We start from the raw sequence: 25,295 nt of genomic DNA, 5'->3' as shown, positions 1-25,295 counted from the left end.
TTTATTTGCTCAAGGCTAGTGCTCTATCACTTGAGCCACAGCTCCATTTCTAGCTTTTGGGGGCTTGTTTGGAGATAAAGAGTCTCATAGACTTTGAACCCAGGAGTTGAAGACCAGCTAGGGCAAAAAATTGATAATCTCATTTATACTGGATTACTTTTTAGGTTAAATGTGTTGACTGGAAAATGCAGGCAAGATAATGAAAGTTCAGAGGGTATGGCTCAAGTAGTAAAGAACTTATCTAGAATGTTTGAGGCCCTGGGTTTAATAAATAAGCAAATAAGTTTGTATAAGCTTATTTTGAAAACTAAAAGAAAAGAGGTCAACAAATGTTATTACCCTTTGACAGGGATGGAACCCAAAGCCTTGTGCTTGTTAGGCAAACACTCTACCACTGATCTCCAGTCCTAGTACAACAAAGTAATCATTTATTTATTAGATTTTCTTGCCTTTAAGGGTTATTCAATCCAGCTTTCAGTATCTTCCTCATTTCAGTTGCTAATAGCTCTCTTTGCAAGAATAATTTTATTTCAGTGCTCTTACATGTGTTCATCTTCTTGGCTAACATCTTTCTTTGCAGGAATACTTTTTATTCTGTGTTCTTACTATGTGTAGGTGCTCTCCACTCTAGCTTTTTTGTTGTTGTTGGTCGTCGGGCTTGAACTCCAGGCCTGGTTGCTGTCCCTAAGCTCTTGAGCTCAAGGCTAACGCTCTACTACTTGAGCCACGGTGCCACTTCTGGTTTTCTGGTGGTTAATTGGAAATAAGAGTCTCATGGATATTCTTGCCCGGACTGGCTTTGAACCACAATCCTCAGAGCTCAGCCACCTGAGTAGCTAGGATTACAGGCATGAGCTACTGGTGCCCAGCTTCCACTCTAGCTTGTATTCAGCATCTGTTTTCAACCTTTTTGTTTCCTGACCCAGTTTACCTAGTCGGATCCTGCACTAACTAAATTAGTCTGTTATTTTCTGAAAGTTGACAGTCTTAGAGTTGTCAACTATTGTAGCTTCCAATAGTGTTAGCTAGGCCATTACTTTGCCAAGGGCTCAACTTGGTCCTTAATTATCTTTGAAGGAAGAGCAGATACATAATAACCTCAGTTTTACCATTGAAGTCCTTAATACCAGTTGCCTGCAGTTTATCCTCAGAAATACACACCGGTTATCTTGGCCCTGTTTTGACTCACTGAACTCCCAGGCTTTCTTCCACTCCTGTAGCATCTTCCGTAGGACCACCAGTTCCCAAGTCACTTCTTCCTTCAGTGGAGTCACTTGCTTCTTCAGTCTCCTAGTCTTGATGGACGTATCTTCCTCACCTAACTGCATTGTCTGATCCTTGATTGGGGTAGGCAAAGCAATCCAGCGCTGGGCTCCTCTCATAGGCCTAAAAGCTGTACAATGGGACAGGATAAGGCCTCACTTGATTGTGTTAGGCCCTGCCAATAGTAGTCCCAGCTCGCACTTCATTCCTATTCTTATAACACCAAAGCAAAACAACCAAGTAATTTGCTTTGATAAAGAAATAAACTTTTTTTTTTGGTCTGTTGTGGGGCTTGAACTCTGAGCCTGGGCACTGTCCCTGAGCTCTTCAGCTCAAGGCTAGCACTTTACCACTTGAGCCACAGTGCCACTTCTGGTTTTCTAGTGGTTTATTGGAGATAAGAGTGTCACGGACTTTCCTGCTCAGGCTGGCTTTGAACCACAATCCTCAGATCTCAGCCTCCTGATTAGCTAAGATTACAGGTGAGCCACCAGCACCCAGCAGAAATAAACTTTTTTATAAGTAGAATAAATCATCAGGAACACAAATAACTTGCCAAGGTGCAACTGAAGATTTGTGGGAGTACTTTCTCCATGCATTGTCACTGTGGACCCTTGACAAAGGAATGTGTATGTTGGGGAAGCTGTCCATAGCTGCCCTTACTACCACCTCCTCTACCCCGGCGGCCATTGCCAGTTCCCGTAGCACTAGTGACCATTGTTTGAGCTTGCCGAAAAAAGAATGTCTCAGTCGGGCTGGGAAGTTGGCTCAGTGGTAGAGCGCTTGCCTTGCATGCCTGAGGCCCTGGGTTTGATTCCTCAGCACCACATAAGAAAAAAGCCGGAAGTGGCGCTGTGGCTCAAGTGGTAGAGCACTAGCCTTGAGCTGAAGAGCTGAGGGACAGTGCCCAGGCCCAGAGTTCAGGCCCCATGACCGGACCAAAAACAAACAAACAAACAAAAAAAGAATGTCTCAGTCACTACTAGTTAGTGTCTATTCACCATAGGAATCCTCTGAACAGAGATGCTACAAAGAAGAAAGTAATGGAAATGGAGAGATGGTTTCTTCAGGGATGGGTGCATTTTGTTACATACCTAATGTGTGTGTTCTTGCTTCTTACCACAATCTTCTTATGGTGATATATTCATGAAACTGAAACTTATAAGAAGGGAAGACTAAAATTTGAGGCAAGGGTGGGCCTAGGAATGGATTAGGAAAATTGAGCCAGCCCAAGGGAATAGGGGACAGTGGGGGGTGAGGAGTTTGATGTACTTCATGTTGAGGCGTTAAGATATCTGTACTATTGCAATGACTGACACTAACGCACTTGATTACACCAAAATTATATCTGTCTAACTGAAAATATGTTCCACCAAAGCTCTTCCTACTAAACAGTATACGGTGTAGCTTTATGAGGTGATTTTTTCATTGCTGGTGGTGCCTCAGCCTAAAAACTAGGGACTCAGCCCACAAACTAAAGAAGTCGCCACACTTCCATCATGACCCAGCCCCCCACTACCAGCTTCCTGCTTACGTGCTTCAGGAACAGGCTGGGAACTCCATTTTTCTGGAGTTTCAGGAAAGATCTTGGATAGCTGCTTGCTGTACTTATGGGCATTTTCCAGAAGAATCTGGTCCTTCCCTCCACCAATCTGGTGAACAATCTTGACTTCATCTGTGAACAAAGAAACAACTCTTGGTGACATTGCAACTCCATTGTCCGTCCACTCCTTCCTTAGTAAAGTACACACAGGAGGGAGAAGAGAGAACGGTTTGCTTTCCACCAGCACTTTCCTTCACCCTCTGGAAAGTCCTGTGTTAGTCCCCAGGGAATAGACGGCAAACACCTGGGGTCATCCCCATCCGGGACTGTTCCTGTCCCCAGCTGCCCTTACCTCCCTGTCCCAAGCTCACCTCTGCCCCCCTACAGCGCTCAGTGCTATTACCAAAGTAAATCTCCTGCTCAAAGACATTGTCTGTAGAGTAAGCAAACTCTCCAGCTTTAGGATTCACTTGTCGAAAGGAGCTCTCCTCTACGGGTTCTATGGGTCTTTTAATTTCCTTGAGAACCTTAGCTGTCATATTGTCAGGCATGGCTTCAGTTGTCTCTTCTTGTGGAGAGTAACCTGGTAATCTTGGCAGGGATAGAGAGAGGGGAAGGGAAAGAAAAGGGAAAAGTGTTCCTCTTTCTGTTTGGTCCACAGCTCTAAAGCCCACTTAAGTTCAATTCCTGCACATGAGCATCTGAAGAACACCTGTGTTTCATTATTATTCTTATTCCCATGGTGGCATTTGAATGTGGAGCCATCAGAGGGACCTGTCTTCTGCTACCTCAGCCCTTACTGATGGAGCCACCTTACAGCCACTCGGCAATTTTACAGGGGAGCCATGCTTCCAGCACAATCTTTTTTTCTCTTTATTTTCTTTTTTTTTTAACATTAGCTCCCTTAGAGGTTGCATGGATTTGGAGAGAGGAATCCAACCTCCTGCATTACTTATACTATCTAGTATGTGTGTGTGCTTATTTAATGTCTGTCCACGACTGGACTCATTTGTTGCTAGCACTTCACAGACTACCTGAAAGTAGCAAGAATACAACTTGTATTTGTTCAATAAATCAGCAAATAAATAGAATTCCATTCCCTTTATTTCCCTTGGGAAGTCATATATATATGTATGTATGTATAAATGATAGATCCAGAAGGAAGAAATAGAATTAAAGGAAGAGGCTGGGAATGTGGCTTAGTGGTAGACTGCTTGCATGCATGAAGCCCTGGATTTGATTCCTCAGTATCATATAAATAGAAAAAGCCAGAAGTGGTGCTGTGGCTTAAGTAATAGAGTGTTGGCCTTGAGCAAAAGACGCTCAGGAAAAAAAAAAAAGAAGCAGCTCAGGGACAGTGCTCATGCCCTGAGTTCAAGCCCCAGGACTGAGGGGAAACAAAGGAAAGAATTGAAGCAAGAAATCTGAGAAATATGGAGTCATCTTCTCTCAGGTTGCTTAGTTCCCAGTCTTGCAGTTGGCTGAATTTGGGGAAGTAACATGCTGCCTCCTTGTTCAAAGTATGGCAAGATATAAACCTCAGTGCCATGAGGTATATGTCTTATTTCTCAGTCTGGAGGCATTTCTGAGGGTAGTTAGATCAACAGTCTGACTTCTAGGAAAGGCTGAGAACCAAATCTTTTTTTTTTTTGTTTTGTTTTGGTGCTGGTCTTGGGGCTTGAACTAAGGTCCTATGTGCTGTTCCTGACCTCCTTTTGTCAAGGCTAGCACTCTACACTGGAGCCATAACTCCACTTCCATTTTTCTTTTGTAGTTTATTAGAGGTAAGAGTCATGGACTTTCCTATCCTGGCTGGTTTCGAACTGTGATCTTCAGATGTCAACCTCCTGAGTAGCTAGGATTACAGAGACCTGCAAGAACCAAACTTTTTAAGGCAGTGGCTTTCAACTAGGGGTAGTTTTGCTCCTTAGGGGCATTTGGCAGTACTGAGGCATCTTTAGTTGTAACTACTCAGAGAGGATTGCTACTGGCATCTAGTGAATAGAGAAGCCAGGGGTGCTGCTACCATTCTACAGGGCACAGGACAGCCCCTCATAACAAAATATCTAACCCAGTGGTATAGACTGTGAAGCCTCTCTCCTTCCCTTCCTCCTCCTCTTCATTCCTTTTGTGTGTGTGTGTGTGACAGGGTCCAGGGTAGCCTTCAACTCATTATATAGCCCTAGATTTCGTCAAGCTCATAACCTTCCTGCCACTGCCTCTCAAATGCTAGTTTTATAGGTGCGCATTCCCAACCCTTATTTTGAGATCTCAGGAGAACAGGTTGCTAATGGAGAACGTGGTTGAAGAGAAAGGGCACAAGGGAATACAATATGAGTTTGGGATGCAGCTCAGGTGGTAGTGTGCTTGCTAATCTGTGTGAACCCTTTCTGGGTTCCATCCCCAGTAAGTCAACAAGTAAGATCAGGAGTGGGAGACTTTGAAGAAGGGGAGCCAGGGGGTTCTCAAAGGTTCACATAAGGCCAGGGAGACCCTGGCCAGCCTACCTGTAGTAAACAGGAAGCAGCAGATCGGGCTTCTTTGTTTCCTCAGAGCGCAGGGTGATAGTTTCATCCTCCAATTCTGCAGTCTCTTCGGCCTCCAGCTGTTTCAGGAGCTCCAGGTCGCTGGCAGAGGAGAGTTCATCCCGGATGTGGCTCCAGTCATACTGCTGGCGCAAGAAGCTTTGCCACTTGTTGGGCACCGCGCCAGGTGCGGGTCTGGGAGGAAACTTGCTCTGGATCCATCGCGCGGTGCGCTTGTTCAGCTTTCCCAGCACAATGGCCTCCCAGGCTCTGACCTCTCTCTCACGAGGCAGAAGCCAGGCTTCCCTTTCTTGCAGATTCACATCTGGAGACCGTGGCAGGTCCAGTGGATCTGAAATCCTGCGGGGACGACGGACATGAGAGTGCAAGGCTTCCCTGCGCACACTTACTGGCTTCGATGGCTGGAGTTTCTTTTTAGCACTGGCGGGGCTTTCTGTCTTTATAGACTGGGACATGTCCTCTGCTAAGGCACCCTCGGGATACAGGAACTTGTACTGGACAGGCTTCTCAGGTAGGACTGTCCTGACCCTGACCTGGCGAGGCTGGATGATGTTATCGGTGTTGTAGACGTGGTTAAAGTTGTATTGGCTGTAAGACATGCTGGGCAACCCCCGCTGTAACCCCACCTCCAGAGAGAAGGTCAGGTTAGCGGCAGCCTTTTTCAGATACTGGTTCTTGAGGTGCGCACAGTGCTTCGGGCTGAAGTTGAAGACAGGCGGCACACAGGAGACCGGGGAACAGGCCTCCTTGTCTCTCAGTCTGGGGTAGTAGAAAGTTATGCCCCATCCCAACCGAGAGGAGAATGTTGGAGGGCCATGAGGGGAGAGAGGGGTCTTTTTCTTTTTGGTCCTGGGCATATTTCCCAGCAAATACTGTTTTCCACACTGCTAGTCTAGAGGTAAGGTCTGCAGTGTCCGGATACCTGTAATGTGGTAGGGAGGAACCAGAGAGAGCTCTTTACAAACTGTAATAGACGTCCTTAGGAATCAGGTCTTAGATGCACTGGGTGAAGAATTTAGCAGTATTGGATCACTAGCACCTCCAAAGATGATGCTCAGAGAGGAAGGAAGGCTATTAGAGCTACATCAAGGTTTGGAGGTTCCATAGTGTCCAAATTGACAAGCTATCTGGACCAGCATTATGTCAGGGCTATCATTTCCAGCAGACAGCCCCTCCAGAACCCCTGTAGAAACAGAGAAGAATGGCACGTCTCCTGTACGACTGCAGACTGGGACCTTCCATCCCAATAAGTAGCAACCACAAATATTATCTCTGCACTTGTAAACTTGGGCTAGAAGTGCAGGAGTAGGTTGTAGAGCATGCTACCAGTTAAAACGTGATGAAGGCTGGAGACGTGACTCAGTGGTAGAGCACCTGACTAGCAAGCACAAACTCAAACACCAGCACTACAGAGAACAAAAACAAAAAAAGAAATCACTTGTCAGGCTAGAGCTGTGGCTCAAGTGAGAGAGTCCCGGAGCTGAGCAAGCACAGGCCCTGAGTTCAGACCCTGGTTACTGGAAAAACAAAATACAAAAACCTGATGAATTTTGAAGATTCCCCTAAATGTAATACTGTAAAATCTGAAAGATGATTCAAACTCTCCTTCTGCCTCTGGTATTATGTGACCATAACAACTCAATTAGAAATGAGACATAGCCCAGAGTTTACTAATTTAAGTTCTAATCTCCTATTTACTTTCCCATCCTTTAATCTCATTCTGGTTTGCTACATTCATTTTACACATGGTTGAGATTGTTTGAATAATTTGTTCAGCTATTAAGACAGAAGGAGTTGTTTTGGAAGGAAAGACTAAAAAGCCATAAGCCTTGTCATCAGTTGTCCTCCCATTCTCATCTGAAGTTGACAGTGTTTAAGAGAGGGTGGTCAATCTCTGGAGTCATATTTGTTAGCTATTGCTAAGGGATCTCCTTCATGGTGGAAATCTTGTTAAAATGCAATTCCTATGTGATATCCCCAAAATGTTGCTTCAGAAGGCTACAAAGGAGCCTAGAAATCTGCCTTTAAAACAAACAAAAACTCTCAAGGAAGCTGGGTACTGGTGGCTCAGGTCTGTAATCCCATATATTCAAGAGGCTGAAATCTGAGAATGGTGGCTCAAAGCCAGCCAGGCAAGAAGTCCATGAGACTTTTACCTCCAGTTAACCACCAGGAAACTAGAAGTGGGACTGTGGCTCAAAGTGGTAGAGTGAGTGCTAGCCTGGATCAAAAGATCTCAGGAACAGCACCCAGGCCCTGAGTTCAAGACCCATGACCAACCAAAAAATATAGCTCTCAAGGATTAGTATGCATATTAAAAATTTAATATAATTTATTATTATTATTGTTATTATTGTCAGTTGTGGGGCCTAAACTCTGGGTCAGGGTGCTGTTCCTAGCTCTTCAGCTCAAGGCTAGCTCTCTATCACTTGAACCATAGAGCCACTTCTTTTTCTGCTTATATGGTGCTGAGGAATCAAACCCAGGGCCTCATGCATGCAAGATAAGCACTCTACCACTGAGCCACCTTCCAGCCCTTATTTTTATTCTAAGTTGTATATAGAGGGGTTACCATTTCACAAGTCAGGCAATGGATTCATTTCTTTTTGCACGTTAAACTTATTGAATCCACAGCCCAAAGGGTATCAGTAGGTGATATGATCTGATGAAGCTGTATCTGTATTAAAGATCCTGCAGATTGCTTACTTTTGGCTGGGCTACATGATTATAGGGAGATGGAATGTTGTAAAGAGCTGAATTTATCTTGGGCTCTCTTAGCATTGTATTTACCACCAACCTCTGTATCTAACCTAACAATCTTCTGGTTCCAAGATAAACATCTCGGAATATTAACCTTGACACCTCTCTTAACACCAGCTGAGAACATGATAAGACAACTTCTGAATGCTATAGATTTTCCCTCTTGGCTGTAATCTGTCTACCTGATGTTCCTACCAATGTAATGGGTATTGATTTGTGATTTCTCTTGTTCTGGGACTATAAAAACTGGGTATGATGGCACACATATGTAATCCCAACACTTGATGCTGAAGAAGGATGATCACAAGTTTGAAGCTTACCAGAAGTATATAAGGAGACCCTGTCTCAAAGTAAAAACAAAAATAAGAACAAAAAAGTAAAACCCTCATGTATCATCCTTCATGATAGAATAGTGGGGGGGCTGGGAAGGTGGCTCAGTGGTAGAGCGCTTGCCTTGCATGCATGAGGACCTGGATTCGATTCCTCAGCACCACATAAGCAGAAAAAAAGCCACAAGTGGCACTGTGGCTCAAGTGGTAGAGCGCTAGCCTTGAGCTGAAGAGCTGAGGGACAGCGCCCAGGCCCAGAGTTCAGGCCCACGACCGCCCAGGCCTAGAGTTCAGGCCCACAACCAGACCCCCCCCCCCCCCAAAAAAAAAAGTGGTAGAGCACTTGCCTTGCATGCATGAGGCCCTGGGTTTGATAGAATATGTGTCATTCAGGGTAATTTCAATGTTTCCAGGCTGTGGTCACTCATGTGGTACAGAGTAAAATATTTTTATTTTTTTTCCTTTAAACTGGGCTCTGGTGGTAATCCTAGATATTCAGGATGCTGAAATCTAAGAATCAAAGTTCAAAGCCCGGGTAGGAAAGTCTGGGAGAGTCTTATCTCCAATTAACCCTCAGAAAACCAGAAGTGAAGCTGTGGCTCAAAGTGGTGCTAGCTTTGAGTGAAAAAGTTCAGGGACAGAGCCCAGGTCCTGAGTTCAAGTGCCAAGAACAAACAAAGTGATAGAGCCTTGAGCAAAAGAGAGCTCAGGGACGCCTAGGCCCTGAGTTCAAGCCCCACAACAAGAAAGAAAGAAGAGAGACAGAAACAGACAGAGACAGAGGGGGGCGGGGGGAAGAAGGAAGGAAGGGTGGAAGGAAGGAAGGAAGGAAAATGAATTAAAGGAGTTACTTTACGTTGATAGCAATCAAGATCTCAAAGCTTGGTTAATGAGGAAGACCGGTGATGGAAGCTCCTGAAAGTGGTTTAACACCACCCCTCTCCTCCTGCTTCCTTCCCCCTTCAATTGCTCCTCCAAAAGTTCCCCTCATTTCCCCTTTTCTTTCTTTTGTTGTTTTTTGTCTCAGACTTGAACTTGGTATCTGATGTTTGCTTTTCATCATCGGCTGTCACTCTACCACCTGAGCCATGCCTCAAACACTCCCCCTTTATTCACTTATTTTCTAATTTCCATTTCTCTGTACAGCTGACTCCAGAAATTACAATGAAAATGCTGCCATAAAGATGATCTGGTCCCCTATGTATGTCACCTCTATAATAAGTTAAAAAAAAAATCTGTTCCATTGTTTTCATTTTAAGAGATATGCAAAACTGGGACCCAGAGAGAAGAGACTTGGTTATGGTCACAGTCCTGATTGCTATCTGAATACTGACCCTTTTGATACCTAATCCAAAGTTTTCAACCATGGCAGTCTGCCTGTAATGGTTCTATTAATGCTAACAAACTCCTTTCATGTCCTGGTAATGGTGTAGTGTTTTGAAATTACCTTTAAAAATTGCCTTTCACAACACAATCCTTAAGGAAGGTTAAGTCAAATGTGACCTGGTTTCTCAGGTTCCAAAACTGTTAATATTGATCACTAAGCAACCAACTCTTCAGAATTCCATAAGTCTACTCACAGATACTGGGGGTTCAATTAAGGGCCTATTCACCTATTTGTTAACATTCCTTCTTTATAAACTGAGCTTTTGGAAATTGCATAATATTTACGAATTGCTGGCCTAATAGATATTTTAGTCATTCTTTGAAAAGTTAACCTCTAATTCTACACAGTTTAATATTTTCCTGCTGAAAACGGGGAGGGGGAAGCAGAGAATAAATGAATGAGTAGGTCTGGCATATTTTTAGATTTCTGAGTAAATAGAATAAATGGTAAAGTATAGCAACCTGGCTGAGGCCTTTCTATTCTTTTATCTCCTCATTGCTACCTAATCTTTTTCCATATAGACAATTCCACTCCCAAGTCCTATCTAGACAATTAGCCAATAGCATTATTTTTACATGGGGGCACTTTAAATCCTAGCTTTCAAAGAACATACATTTAAACTATAGCAACACTGGTCTGACTGACTGTAGTGGTGCATGCCATCTACTCAGGAGGCAGAGATAGGAGGATCACCATTTGAGGCCTGTCTAGGCAAAGTTCAGATCCTATCTACTTATGACCTCCGGAGGGCGAGACAATCCATTGAGACAGACAGTGAAAGGTGGACAAATTAGTTTATTTACACTATTTACACCAGAAAAGGGTCTTGAGACTACCTTGTCCTGGACTAGATACCCAGAACCAAGAGCAGCCTCAACCACCAAACCTCCAACTGGCAGTCCTGACTCCCCCACCTTTATTAGTCGGTCTGCAAACCTCCAAACCCAGCCCTCCAAAGCTCCAAAGGGGAGGTTTTCCCTTTCTTCCCTTCCTCCTCCTCTGCAGGCCTCTGCGCTCTCCCCAGGCCTGCCCTGCCCTGCCCTGCTTCGGAGGCGCCTCTCCCAGGAGGACCGAATGACCCCCGGAGGAGCCCCAAATGACCCCCGGAGGAGGCCCCAAATGACCCCCGGAGGAGGCCCCGAATGACCTCCGGAGGAGGCCCCGAATGACCCCCGGAGGAGGCCCCGAATGACCCCCGGAGGAGGCCCCGAATGACCTTCGGAGGAGGCCCCAATGACCTCCGGAGGAGGCCCCAAATGACCCCCGGAGGAGGCCCCGAATGACCTTCGGAGGAGGCCCCGAATGACCCCCGGAGGAGCCCCAAATGACCCCCGGAGGAGGCCCCAAATGACCCCCGGAGGAGGCCCCGAATGACCTCCGGAGGAGGCCCCGAATGACCCCCGGAGGAGGCCCCGAATGACCCCCGGAGGAGGCCCCGAATGACCTTCAGAGGAGGCCCCAATGACCTCCGGAGGAGGCCCCGAATGACCTGTGGAGGAGGCCCCAATGACCTTCAGAGGAGGCCCCGAATGACCGTCAGAGGAGGCCCCAGTGAGCTCCGGCCCCGAGGCTTGCCTGCCCGGCGAGCCTCCCCTCCTGCCCCTCTCCCCCCGCGCCTACTGCTGTCCCCCCGCAGTAACGGTTTTTCCCTTACTCTCCTCAGACTGGTTTCCTCAGGACCGCTCCCGGCCTCCTCCTCTCTCCTCCTTCAGGACTGTTTTCCCCTAACCTCTCCTCTCAGGACCTGGGTTTCCCCCTTACGCGGCCTAACTCCCGCTAACCGCTCCTCGCCCCTCACTGGCCCCGGCGCACGCAGCAGCCTATACAGACCCAGATAGGCTGCGTCCCTCCCCCACGAACGGCTTCCAACCGCCGTTCACGCTCCTCCCCCAAGCTGCCCCCTCTCCAATCCCAATCGGCAGCTCACCATGTGGAGCTCGACACTCCACCCCTCCAGTAGCATGCCACTCCCCTTTCAGCGGCATGCCCCGCCCTCTTTCGGTGGCTTGGCGAGCCCTTCCGGCGGTGGCATCCTGTGGGGCGGTGACGTCAGCCTCTCAAAGCCCTGCTCTTCCTGTGGCCTGGTCTGTAGAGCAGTGAGCCTCGCCTCTTGATGCCCCGCCCCCTCCAGCAGGCCAGGCAGACTATTGGGCCCCGCTGATTAACGGGGGCCCCACTGGTTATTACAATCTGAAAAGCAAACTTTAAAAAATAAAGAACAGAAGGACTGGGGACATGCTCAGATGAGGTCCTAAGTTCATCCCCAGTACCATAAAAAGGAAAAGAAAAAAAAAAACACTGGTCTTCTGGAATCTGCTTGTGAAAGGAACTTTTTATTTATTTTTTTTCTGATAACAAGAAATATTTTGGGCCCAAGGTTCTGTCTAATTGACCAAAGTCATGCTCAGGTAGTTACCAACTTTTGTTTTCAGGATAGGATGGTATTCTTGACTAACATAAGTACTGACTTTAGTGCCTGGGCTCAAGCTATAATTAGATCCATGACTCCCTTAAAACGATGACAAGATATGTCCAAGATGGATGAAAAGGAGATGACCTGAAAGATTAAATAGTAAGTTCCTGCTGAAGTTGGGCATGGTGGTGGATACTTGTTGTGAGCCTGGCACTCTCGGGAGATTGAGGCAGGAGGGCAGCCCAGTATATATAAAGAATTTGAGGACACCTTGGGCTATACAATGAGACATTATATCTGGACAAACTTACTGGAAATTCCTCAAAACATTAAATATATAATTACTGTGTGATCCAACAGTAGCATTCCTTTTTTGGGGGGGGGGGGTTGGTCCAGTCATGGGGCCTGAACTCTGGGTCTGGGCTCTGTCCCTCAGCTCTTCAGCTCAAGGACTAGCACTTTACCACTTGAGCCACAGCACCACTTCTGGCTTTTTTTTTCTTTTTGCTTATGTGGTGTTGGGGAATCGAACCCAGGGCCTCATGCATGCAAGGCAAGCGCTCTACCACTGAGCCACCTTCCCAGCCTAACAGTAGCATTCCTGAAATGTAGACCCAAAGAATTGAAAGTAGGGACTTGAATAGACTTTTTTTTTTTGTGATGATCCTGGGGCTTGAACTCAGGGCATGGGCATTATCCCTGAGTTTGTTTGCTCAAGGCTAGGGCTCTACCACTTGAGCCACAGCTCCACTTCTGGCTTTTTGGTGTTTAATTGGAGATAAGAGTCTCAAAGATGGGCATAGAAAATATGACATATCTTGCCTCGGACCGGCTCTGTCGGGACAACGGAGGACACCTAGTGGAAGAACTGGAATAGGTGGGGAGATGGCAAACAGACAACTCACACACAAGAGGAGTGGATGCTGAGTGCGATTTAATGCAGAGGATAACAAGCTTTTATAGCAAAAGTCTCCATGAGAAAGGGCAAAAGGTTACACAATCTTGCTGCAAGGCTTAGTTTTTGGGTGGTCACTAGCTGGTCGCCTGATCTTGTTTTTTGGATGACAAGCTATGACGACAGGCACTTGTTTTCGGCTTTACCTCTATTTTTAAGAAATACAATGAGTTTCGATGCTTATCACCTATTAACCATTAACCAGAGCATATGGGCAAGGTGCTGAACAGAAAGGCATGAACTCTAGTACTTCATAGTTACTTTTGTTTAGTTTTGTACTTTATACGTTTCAAATCTTTTCTAAGCAATTGTGCTTCTTTGCCATTCTTTAGAGGGTCCCCAATTTGTGGCCAAAAATCATGATATTTAGTATACTTAGTTAAATCTGGCCATATATCAAATTTAAGCTCATAGTGTCTTTTCTGTAACCCTTTCACATAGTCGTTTACTCTTCTCCATAGAGGCCTTAACTGTCTCATAAGATCTTTCTTGTTCCTTCTTTGATAGTAAGCACCAAGGAGAACTAGATCTAGCAAGTCTCTCAGTAAATGAAAGAGAGTAACAGGAAGTTCTTTCTCCTAAGTAGTTTTCCCAACGGTTGCCATCCTTATCATACACACCTGTTAAAGGCTATGGATCTGGGGGAAGGCTTTGGGGTCCTCTAGATAATGGAGGATCCCACCATTTTCCTCTGATAAGCCATTGCCACCTTCCATCTACCAACTTTTTAGGAATCTTATTTAGCTTTTGGTCTAAATATCCCTCTACATCTTTCTTATCTACAGGATATCTATATGAATCTATTGTATATGCTTTAGAATTAAAGGAAAGTCTCCAGTAGCCATACACTCTTTTTGTTCTAGCCATGCCTACAGCTTCTTGTAAATCTCTTTCAAACAATTCCTTTTGCTGAAGTGACGTCATGAAATCCCCAATACTTTTATATTTACTTATGACTTGTCTACTAGCCTCCACAAGAGGGGCTTTCAGGGTAGCACTTAACTCTGGTGAGTTAGTCATATTCTCAGGACACTCATCAGATGTTGGAGTCGTCAAAACTTTTAAGAAAGAGCCTTGAATAAGAGAACTTTGAGCATGAGTAAGTACAATAAGCAGCAGGAACAGTAAAAGATTAATAGGTACTCCTATACAGTGAAGAAAACAAAAACAGGAACAGAAACACATCTTTCCCAGGGGCTTGCCAGCCTTTCCAGGAGGTAGGCCTCTTTGAAGCCCCATTCTCTGAGGTAGACTTCGGTGAAGTCCCATTCTCAGAGATAGGCTTCTGTGAAGCCCCATTCTCAGGTCTGAAAGCAGGTTTCCCATGCTAAGCAGACTCCACCGGAGTAGGTGTGGCAATATCTGTAGTACAATAAATAATTTTTTAAATAAATGTGTGCCTCAAAATGAGACCATTGCCTGAGATCAAGTGCCTCTCGACTCTGAGGAAGGTACCTAAAAGTTATAAGAAGGTGAGGAATGGTAATCCTTTGGAGCTAGCCACACAATAGACAAAAACTCTGAACGTAATTGCTTTTAGTTTCTTCCTTGATGTTTAATCTTTCCTGGTTTTTGATGAACCCCTAGGAAGAGGATTTAAGCCAACAAATGCAAACAACCCCTTGTCTCCAACTTCCTCAGTTCCCCCCACCTGTCCCCAGGTCTGGGGATTGAATTTGGGATCTAGACAGAATGCTAAGGGGAAAGCAGGAAAGATTACAGAGTCCTTGCTTCTAAGCCTTCCAGTCTCCTTTAAGTTGTTCTTCATAATAAAACATCACTTTGGGATATAGTTTTTTGTGTGTGTCAGTCATGGACTTGAACTCAGGGCCTGGGTTCTGTCCCTGAGCTGTTTTGCTCAAGGCTAACATTCTACCACTGGGAGCCACAGCACCACTTCCAGTTTTCTGGTAGTTAACTGGAGATAGGAATCTCACAGACTTTCTTGCCCAGGCTGGCTTTGAACTGTATCTTCAGATCTCAGCCTAAGTGAGTAGCTAGGATTACAGGGGTGAGCCACCTGCACACAGGTGGGCTATAGTTCTCTGAAACCTAATAAAAAGATCATTCTAAGTGATAGCAAGAGACAGAAAAGGGCAAATATATATGATTCTACTTATATTAAGACCTTAGATTAATTCATACAAACAGAAACTGGAATAGTGGTGGCCATGTGCTGGGGAACAGGAGGAATGGGGTGTTGAGTAACTTCAGAAATGATAAAAAAAAAAAAAAAAACCAACTTTATTGAGCTAGGCATTGTTGGTTAATGCCTGTAATCCTATCTACTCAGGAGGCTGAGATAGAATTGAGGTTTGAAGCCAGCCTGGGCAGAAAAGTCCCTGAGCCTCTTTTCTCCATTAAGTCAACAAGCAAAAAGCTGGAAGTGGCTCAGGTGGTAGAGTGTAAGCCTTAAGTGAAAAGGCAAGTGAGAGCATGAGGCCCTAAGTTCAAACCTCAGCACTAGCACAGAAAAACAAAGCACAAAACTTGTAGATATGAATGATGGTGAGGCCTACATAGCAATGTGAATAAATTTAATGCCATTGAATTTACACTTAAACATGATAAAACACTAATACCCCTGTTTTAAAGGATATAATACATTCTGATATAAAGAATTCTGAGCCAAATATGAATAATCCTGACCTAGGAACATGGATTCAAACTACTCTGAATGACATGTTCCACTGTGGAGGAGATTGCATGAGGTTTTGTAGTACAGAACAAAATAAAATCATTATTCAGCACATTTACCAGTTAGATTAGCACACTGACACAACAGAGGTTGTCATATAAGCTTAATAATATATTAAGAAGTTTAGCAGGGCACCAGTGGCTCACGCCTGTAATCCTAGCTACTCAGGAGACTGAGATCTGAAGATTGCGGTTCAAAGCCAGCCTGGGCAAGAAACTCTGTGAGACTCATCTCCAAAAAACCACTCAGAAAACTGGAAGTGGCACTGTGGGTCAAATGGTAGAGTGCTCACCTTACACTGAAGAGCTGAGGGACAGTGCCTAGGCCCAGAGTTCAAGCCCCATGACAGACCAAAACAACAACAACAAAAATTTATTAGCTTGGAGAATGTTAGATGTGATACAAAAGTTAAGTGGCTATTAAAGGGCCTAAAATAGCCCAAGATAATTTTGGCGCATGACCTATGGCATTCCATCTCCACAGTCACAATGTTCTATTCAGCCGAGGTCAAGCAGTCTGCAGAATCAATACAGATGTAACTTCTTCAGAGAACTTAAGTTCACATATTTTAGCACAAATAAAATCCAAACTCTGTTTAATTATGGGTCATTTACATTTTCTGATAGAAATTTTGGACAAAAAAAGCCAGGTACCGATGGCTCATGCCTATAATCCTAGCTATTCAGAAGGCTGAGATCTGAAGATCATGGTTCAAAGCCAGTTTAGGCAGGAAAGTCTGTGAGACTCTAATTTCCAATTCATCACAGAAAAAGCAGGAAATGGTACTGTGGTACTGTGGTTCAAGCTGTGAGCAAAAGGAGCTCAGGGACAGTAACCTGGCCCAGAGTTCAAGCGCCATGACTGGCAAAAAAAAAAAAAAAAAAAAAAAGACAAAAATAAAAAGCATTTCAAAGTGCTAATAATAGTTTATTTCTAGTTCTTTTTTTTTTGTTTGGTCAGTCGTGGGGCTTGAACTCGGCTTGGGCGCTGTCCCTGCGCTCTCCAGCTCTTCAACTCAAGGCTAACACTCTACCACTTGAGCCACAGAGCCACTTCCGGTTTTTGAGTGGTTTATTGGAGATAAGAGTCTCATGGACTTTTCTGCCCGGGCTGGCTTTGAACCTCAATCCTCAGATCTCAGCCTCCTGAGTAGCTAGAATTATAGGTGTGAGCCACCAGCACCCAGCTCTAGTTCATTTTTAACTTTTTTCTTTTCTTTTCTTTTTTGCTGGTCATGGGCCTGAACTCTGGGCCTTGGTGCTGTCCCTCAACTCTTCAGCTTAAAACTAGCACTCTACTACTTGAGCCACAATGCCATTTCCGGCTTTTTCTGCTTACGTGCTGAAGAGGAATGGAACCCTGGGCCTCGTGCATGCACTCTACCTGTGACCTACCGTCCCAGCCTCTGGCCTTTTCTGTATTTATGGTGCTGAGGAATAGAACCCAAGGCCTCATGCATGCAAGGCAAGCACTCTACCACTGAGCCACATTCCCAGCCCATTTTTAACTTTTCTTTATTAAAACCATATGACTAAACTGGGCCAAGTGGTGCCATGTCTTTCATCCCAGCGCCTGGGTGGTGGCTAGCACAGGCAAAGTTAGCAACACCCTATCTGAAGAACAATATACAAACAAAAAGTGCCTTTGCCCTGAGTTCAATCAATCAATTAAACCCAAACCTGGACTGACTGGAGATTTAGCTCAGTGACTAGCATGTGCAAGGCCTTGGGTTTAATCTTTAACACTAAAAAAGAAAAAAAAAAAAGAAGGTAATAATCTTCTTGTACCCAAATTTTTACACATTCATGAATATTTCCTTATAAGGTATTTCTAGATGTGGAATTGTGACTGAAATGTGTTGGGAGCTGCTAACACTGCAGATAGGGTTCTGCAGCTGGCCAGGGGCTAACTCTGGGTATTGCTCACCTTCTCTCTTCCTCATTCTGTATACCCTGTGTTAGATGGTGTGCTTTGAACCAACAACTTTAACTAGGTTGTGACATGTATTTAGGAAAACCACTGTCTACAATTTATCTTTACTTGTTAACTTTTATGCATCAGAAAGTTAAGCCAATATTCTGCTTTTGTGACTATAATACTGTGTGACAAAATTCATGGCTATTTGGGTCATCAGTGTTCTTGCTCCTTCCAACCTCATCTTTCGCCTGTCTTTCTTTTCCTTCCTCCCCCACCATTTTCTTTTAGGTTCTAGTGTGAAGAGGATGGTCTTTCAAGTATTTCAGACAGATTGCTCTAAAAAGAACAGATCAGTTTATACAGACACCAGTATTTGAGTATATTTTTCCTTTTGTTGACATAGGCATTTTTTGAGAGGCAAGTAAATCACAGTGATTCAGAGCATAGGTTAGAAAATCAGTTTGCAGTCTCAGTACCTCCATTTTTTGATTGTGTAATCTTTAGTCAGTTAGGCTGTTCTTAATTTTATCATGTAAGGATTAAGAGTTAGCTTTTTTTGGATCAGAAGTGAACACAATTTATACAGTTCCAGGTTTTTCTAAAACTGTGTAGATATAAGTTATCCTTATTAAGGTACAAGGAGTTGGATGGGGCCTAATGCATACCTCTGATGAAAAATCCTCTGGTTGGAACCAATATCTTATGAAAACATGGGAAAATTTGAGATGCTCAGAATGAGTAAGAGACCATGTTTGCCTAGAAGAACAACATGAAAACCCAATGTAAGAAAATAAATAATTGCAATGTCATTTGGCTATTTTTACCCTTGTATGGAATACAGCTGGGGTCATAAAGCTAGTAAAATACCAGTATCTTTGCATGTGGGACCGATGTGGACTATACGTCACGAAATACCATTCTATTTGGTATATCTATATCTATCTATATACCAAATATATATACAACATACATTGTATATATGTATATATATGAACAGTGGTATTTGGTATTATATATGCGTATATATATACATATACAAATATATATTTATTTATTTATTTATTTATTTTGTTGGTCGTGGGTCTTGAACTCTGGGCCTGGGCTCTGTCCCTCAGCTATTCAGCTCAAAGCTAGCGCTCTACCACTGAAGCCACAGTGCCACTTCCTGTTTTCTGGTGGTTAATTGGAGATAAGATTCTCCTGGCCTTTCCTGCCCGGGTTGGCTTTGAACCACGATCCTCGGATCTCAGCCTCCAGAGTAGCTAGGAGCCACCGGTGCCCGGCACACTGTTCATATTTTGAAAGAAAAGGCTTGAGAGTTAGAAAGCAATGTGAATTACTCCACACAGTACTGAAAACTACACTCCAGACCTGCAGTTCTTTTAGCCTTGAGTTGTTTGGCCAATGAACAGTTTGTAAGTGCCCAGATCCTTCAAAGCCAGCCCTTTTTACGGTCGGCCCGCCCCTGAGGGCCTGGGGAGCTCCCTGAGAATCAGCACAAGAAAGTGCCTCCCGGACTCCAGGTCATTTCCAGCAATTATCTTCGCGTCCGCTGATTGGTGGAACTCTGTCCTTCTCGGCTTACAAGAGCTGACCCTGGCTGACGCGCCGGGCGGGCAGCGACTGCCGGCGGGAGCCCGCCGCTAGAGGGTCTCGGCGACTTTCTTCCTGCACCAAGTTTCAGTTCCGAGGTCTAACATCCAGACGCAAAATGGTTGCCTCCTCTCTGGCTTTCGTGAGAGCGAGCGGGCTTTGCCAGGGGGGCCTGAGGCGCTGGGCGAGGCTGTCAGGGCCCGCAAAGCTCCGGATGGGAGGCCACATCACTCGGACCCCTGCCCGGACTGCGGCCACGGTGGTGGTGGAGCCCGCGGGCCGCGTGTGCTGGGACGAGCCGGTGCGCATCGCCGTGCACGGCCTGGCCCCCGAGCAGCCCGTGGCGCTGCGCGCGTCCCTGCGCGACGAGAAGGGCGCGCTCTTCCGGGCCCACGCGCGCTACCGCGCCGACGCCCGCGGCCAGCTGGACCTGCAGCGCGCGCCCGCGCTGGGCGGCAGCTTCGCGGGGCTCGAGCCCATGGGGCTCGTCTGGGCCCTGCAGCCCGACAGGCCCTTCTGGCGCTTGCTCAAGCGGGACGTGCAGACGCCCTTGCTGCTGGAGCTGGAGGTGCTGGACGGCCGCGAGCCCGCCGGGCCCGGCGAGCCCGAGGGCGGGCGCGTGCTGGCGCGGGCGGTGCACGAGCGGCACTTCATGGCGGCCGGGGTGCGGCGGGTGCCGGTGCGCGAGGGCCGGGTGCGGGCCACCCTCTTCCTGCCGCCAGGTGAGTGCCTGTGCCCTCCTGCTGCTCACGTGTTAGTGCCCTGGGTCCTCTGCATTTACAAAGCAAAGAGGTTACTTGCAACGACACTGGACACTCGAGGGGTGGTAAGAAGACAGGAATGGGGAGAAGGAATTGAATGAATGGGACTTAAGGCCATGAGGAGGGAAGAGGAGAATGAAACCCTCCATAAGTAGTTGCAGCTTTCCTTTCCTAAATTCTTGCTTGCTTCTCAGTGTCACACCTTTTCTACCACGCCCACTGTTAGGTTTAGGTTGGTGGGAAGTAGCAGTTACAATAAGAGGGTGCCTTTTCTATCAACTGGCAACGTGCTGAGATTCTTGGATCAACACTTAACTGCCAATGACTCTTTAGTAATCAAGGAAAGGACAAATAAAACTACAGAGCACATTCATTACACAGCCTCCAGGGTGACAATGCATTATCAGTCTGTCCTCACAATTGTTGACAAGTACCTGGAGGAAAAGAAACTCCTCCATACAGCTAGGAGTGGAAGTTTTCAGCTATGGTATTCAGTTAGTTTTCCGTTAGATAGATGATATGTCATTCTACCTATTCACAACCTATGGTATATCAGGAGGCAAATGCTTTACAAACAGCCCAAATGTCCACCACCAACAGACCTGATGAGGGAATGGAGGCAGATTTGCAGCTGTCAAAGTGGGATTGGACCACAGCTGCAAGAACCAACACAGAGGAGTGTCAAGCAGTCAACCCCCCCCCCCCCCAGACAGCACATGCACAGTTCCTTCACTGAGATAAGGTTCACAAAAAGCCAAATGAGAAGGGTGATATTGTAAAGAAAACCAAGAGAAGTACACAGAATCCAGGATGATGAGAAGGGAGAAAGGGGCCCAGATGCAGTGATGCCTCTCAGGTGCTTGCTGAGTTCTTGGGAATGTTAAAGACACACTTTCTCTAATGTGAAAATATCCCATACCCAGACTTATGCAGGATGAATGTAGCCTTTGGAGTCTGTGTCCATTCACTTAGCAGGCTGCATGTGAAATTCATTGATTTTTTTTCTAGTATCAGGCACGTATACTAGGCAAATGCTCTTCTCAGTGAGCTGTATCAATGGCCTATGAAATGTTAATATCAAAAAGCACTCCATGCTCTTTTTTTTTTTTTTTTTGTCGGTCGTGGGACTTGAACTCTGGGCCTGGGTGCTGTCCCTCAGCTCTTCAGCTCAAGGATAGCGCTCTACCACTTGAGCTACAGCGCCACTTCCGGTTTTCTGGTGGTTTATTGGAGACAGGAGTCTCACGGTCTCTCCTGCCCGGGCTGGCTTTGAACCGAGATCCTCAGATCTCAGCCTCCTGAGTAGCTAGGATTACAGGCGTGAGCCACCAGCGCCCGGCACTCCATGCTCTTTTTAAAACTCTGTGGGGTTTTGAGATTCTGAGTGTGCAGGGGATGTGGATTTAGTTTTAGCCACTTTAGTCTTTCAACATTTTATTTTTTTATTATTTATTTATATATTTATGTATTTATTTTGTTGGTCTTGGGGCTTGAAGTCAGCCTGGGCGCTGTCCCTCAGCTCTTCAGCTCAAGGTTAACGCTCTACCACTTGAGCCACAGTGCTACTTCTGGTTTTCTGAGTGATTTATTGGAGATAAGAGTCTCCTGGAATTTCCTGCCCAGGCTGGCTTTGAACTGCAATCCTCAGATCTCAGCCTCCTGAGTAGCTAGGATTACAGGCATGAGCCACTAACACCTGGCTTCTTTCAACATTTTTAACAGTGGAAAACCTGATCATCCTCATGTAGTCAGCAAATGGCTTTTGATACCACTGCCAAGAGTTTCAGGAATTGTTTACTATTCTGCTTTGTCTTGTTTCTTCCCAAGAACCTGGGCCCTATCCAGGGATTGTGGACTTGTTTGGAGTTGGAGGAGGCCTCCTGGAGTATCGAGCAAGCCTGCTGGCTGGGAAGGGTTTTGCTGTGATGGCGCTGGCTTATTACAACTATGACGACCTCCCCAAGGGCATGGATACCATGCGTGTTGAGTACTTTGAAGAAGCTCTGAACTTCCTGCGCAATCACCCTGAGGTTAGATCTCTGAGTTTCCTGGACTAGAGAACATTCATTCATGATCTGTCTCTGGCTAGCATCGTCTTTACTGCCTCTCTGTGTGTGTGTGTGTGTGTGTGTGTGTGTGTGTGTGTGTGTGTGAGTGTGTGTGTGTGTGTGTGTGTGTGAGTGTGAGTGTGTGTGTGTGTGTGTGTGTGTGTGTGTGTGTGTGTGTTGGTATTGGGGTTTGAATTTAGAGCTTTGTCGTTTCTAATATTAGAGCCTTGTGCTCTCTATGCCTCATGGCTGGCCCTCTACAACTTGACCCATACCTCCACTTTTGGCTTTTGGCTTAATTGAACATGAGAGTTTTGTTTTTGTTTTTTGTTTTTGTTATTTGTGGGGCTTGAACTCAGGGCCATTTGTGGGGCTTGAACTCAGGGCCATTTGTGGGGCTTGAACTCAGGGCCATTTGTGGGGCTTGAACTCAGGGCCTGGGTGCTGACCCTGAGCTCTTTTGCTCAAGGCTGGTGCTCTACCATTTTCAGCCACAGCACCACTTCCTGCTTTCTGGTGTTTAATTGGAGATAAAAGTCTCATGGACTTTCTTGCCCCCAGCTGGCTTTGAACCACAATCCTCAGATCTCAGCCTCCTGGATAGCTAGGATTATAGGTATGAGCAACCAGTACCTGGCCAAACATGAGAGTTTTAAGGAATTGTCTGTCTTCAAAGTGTGATTCTCAAATCTCAGCCTCCTGAATAGCTAGATGTGTAAGTGTGAGTCAGCAGCACCTGGATGACTCTGTCAGTTTGTTTCTATTTTCATGTCTTTTATACCTCTTTTTTTTTTTTTTTCAAATACCTCTTTTCTTGTTGGAACTCCTAGGGTATTAAAATGTCCTTAATTACCAGTGCTGTGATATATGAATCAAAAGGTCATTTATTTATGACATAGAACACTGGGATACAAGGACAGGAGTTATTCTTGTAGGACATTCAAAATCCACCAAACTACTGTTGATAGCATTGAGTGGGGTATTGAGGAAAAAGAAGCAAACTTAGATAAACTTTCCCACCGATTTTGTAATGAACAGGAACAGAAAATCAGGGCAGTGGCCAGGCGCTGGTGGCTCACGCCTGTAATCCTAGCTACACAGGAGGCTGAGATCTAAGGACTGCTCTTTGAAGCAAGGGAGGCAAGGCCTTGAGACTCTTATCTCCAGTTAACCACAAGAAAACTTTAAATGGCACTGTGGCTTAAAGTGGTAGAGCTCTAGCCTTGAGTGAAAAAGCTAAGGGACAGCCCAGGTCCTGAGTTCAAGCCTGACAGCCAACAACATCAACAAAAAAATGTCAGGGCAGTAGCTATTTTGGCTGAGGTCACAAATGGTCACTAATAGAGCAGAAAGTACTTGAAGGGAAAGAGCCAGTAAAGAAAACACAATAAAGGTGGAAAGGAGGCGGGAAGAATCCCAGGAGGCAGTCCTAGAGAATGGAGTTGTGGTTTCCCAAGCAAGCACAAGGCAATGGTGGCCTTTGAGAAGGTCAGGGGGGACACTCAAGAACTTGAGTTCATGTGAAAGTAGGTAGATTAGGCAGTGGGAAATTGAGAATCCCCCATCAGTTTGCTTCAGTTTCCAGGGAATAATGGAAGGCTGAGGGGAATGTAAGGGCTGAAGTGGCTGGAGGAGGTAGAAGTTGTGAATGACTCTGGAAATGTGGAAAGCAAAATACCAGTGATATGTGACACTCTGAATGTTCATTGGGATGAAAGTAAGATGATCAGCACCCTTGTATATTTTTCCCCAATCCCAACACTGGCCTGACGTAGTGAACAGGGAGATTTCAGTAGACATGGCCTGTTGTGGCCAATATAAGCAAAGCCGAAGAGTTAAGGGAGTTGAGAGTGTTTGCAAGCTACAATTACACTGATGAAGCATGAAATCTAAACTAGAAGAGGTGGGAAATTAGAACATGAGAGATAATAGCAATGAAGTAAAGAGGTGGCAGCTGAGTCTCAGGGATTTGGACATGGAAGGAATAAACCAGAAGGGCTGAGCTGGAGGTATTAAAGATAGTGTCCTGAAAATGGAATGTTTAAGCTGTGGCTTTTCAGTGATGTACTCATTGATCATAACAAGTTAAAGTTGTAGCAATGGGAGTTCAAATGGGGTAGATAAAAGATTACAAGTGTGGAGGACTAGGAAGTCCATCTAATAGATCATGATGCCATTGAAGTCACCAAGAATGGTGATGGAGAAATTGTGGAGAGGAAGGAAAATGGGAAGAATTGGTATACCTAGAGAACAGATAGAGCCCAGAGGGGGGCCCAGGTCCACCTGAGCCAGCTGGGCACCTCTCACTCCACTGCCCTGTTTGAGGACTCATTCTCTCTCTGTTTTGTGTCTCTTTCTCAGGTAAAGGGTCCAGGAATTGGGCTCCTTGGGAATTCCAAAGGAGGCGAACTCGGCCTTGCTGTCACCTCTTTCCTGAAGGGTGTCACGGCTGCTGTCATAATCAATGGCTCTGTGGCTGCTGTTGGGGGAACCATACACTACAAGGATGAGTCTGTGCCCCCTGTGAGTTTGCTCAGGAATCGAGTCAAGTTCACAAAAGATGGCATCATGGATGTGATAGAAGGCCTGCAAAGCCCTTTGGTAGAAGAGAAGAGCTTCATTCCTGTGGAAAGGTCTGACACTGCCTTCCTGTTCCTTGTGGGTCAGGATGACCACAACTGGAAGAGTGAGTTCTATGCAAATGAGGCCTCTAAGCGCCTAGAGGCCCATGGGAAGGCAAAGCCCCAGATCATCCTTTACCCTGAGGCAGGGCACTATATTGAGCCCCCTTACTTCCCCTTGTGCAGGGCAGCCATGCACCTCTTGGTTGGGGCTAATATCTTGTTTGGAGGAGAACCCAAGGCTCATGCAGTGGCCCAAGTGGATGCATGGAAGCAACTCCAGACTTTCTTCCACAAACACTTGGGCTGAAGTTAGGAGGCACTCTAATGAACACAGGGAAAAAGATAAAAATATATTCTAAGAACATCAGTTAAAATTACTCCAGTTGAAATTTTATTTTTTTTATTGTTTTGTTTTGGTATTTTTGTGCTGGTCCTGAGGCTTGAACTCAGCCTGGGTG

At 45.6% G+C, this 25,295-nt stretch overlaps 2 protein-coding genes across 2 annotated transcripts in view; one reads left to right on the top strand and one right to left on the bottom strand.

Moving 5' to 3' along the window:
• The window catches only part of Heatr4 (HEAT repeat containing 4), a 31,701-nt gene extending 25,289 nt beyond the window's left edge, over nt 1–6,412 (bottom strand). Inside the window, exons 1-4 of the mRNA XM_042692779.1 lie at nt 5,314–6,412; nt 3,210–3,397; nt 2,798–2,938; nt 1,190–1,393 (exon numbers count right to left, since the gene is read on the bottom strand). Of these exons, the coding sequence (XP_042548713.1) occupies nt 1,190–1,393; nt 2,798–2,938; nt 3,210–3,397; nt 5,314–6,209 (1,429 nt within the window). The 5' untranslated portion in view covers nt 6,210–6,412. The remainder of the gene's footprint in view (nt 1–1,189; nt 1,394–2,797; nt 2,939–3,209; nt 3,398–5,313) is intronic.
• A 13,019-nt stretch (nt 6,413–19,431) lies between these two features.
• On the top strand, nt 19,432–25,295 carry LOC122118801 (acyl-coenzyme A thioesterase 1-like). Its single transcript, XM_042692758.1, has 3 exons — nt 19,432–20,126; nt 21,993–22,195; nt 24,575–25,295. Exons 1-3 carry the CDS (start codon nt 19,523–19,525, stop codon nt 25,142–25,144), a joined length of 1,377 nt encoding a protein of 458 aa, XP_042548692.1. The 5' UTR covers nt 19,432–19,522; the 3' UTR covers nt 25,145–25,295.

The sequence above is a fragment of the Dipodomys spectabilis genome, unplaced genomic scaffold, assembly GCF_019054845.1.
Source record: "Dipodomys spectabilis isolate Male_0828 unplaced genomic scaffold, ASM1905484v1 ptg000157l, whole genome shotgun sequence".
In the NCBI taxonomy this organism is placed as follows: Eukaryota; Metazoa; Chordata; class Mammalia; order Rodentia; family Heteromyidae; genus Dipodomys; species Dipodomys spectabilis.
This window is presented reverse-complemented; position numbering and strand designations above follow the sequence as displayed.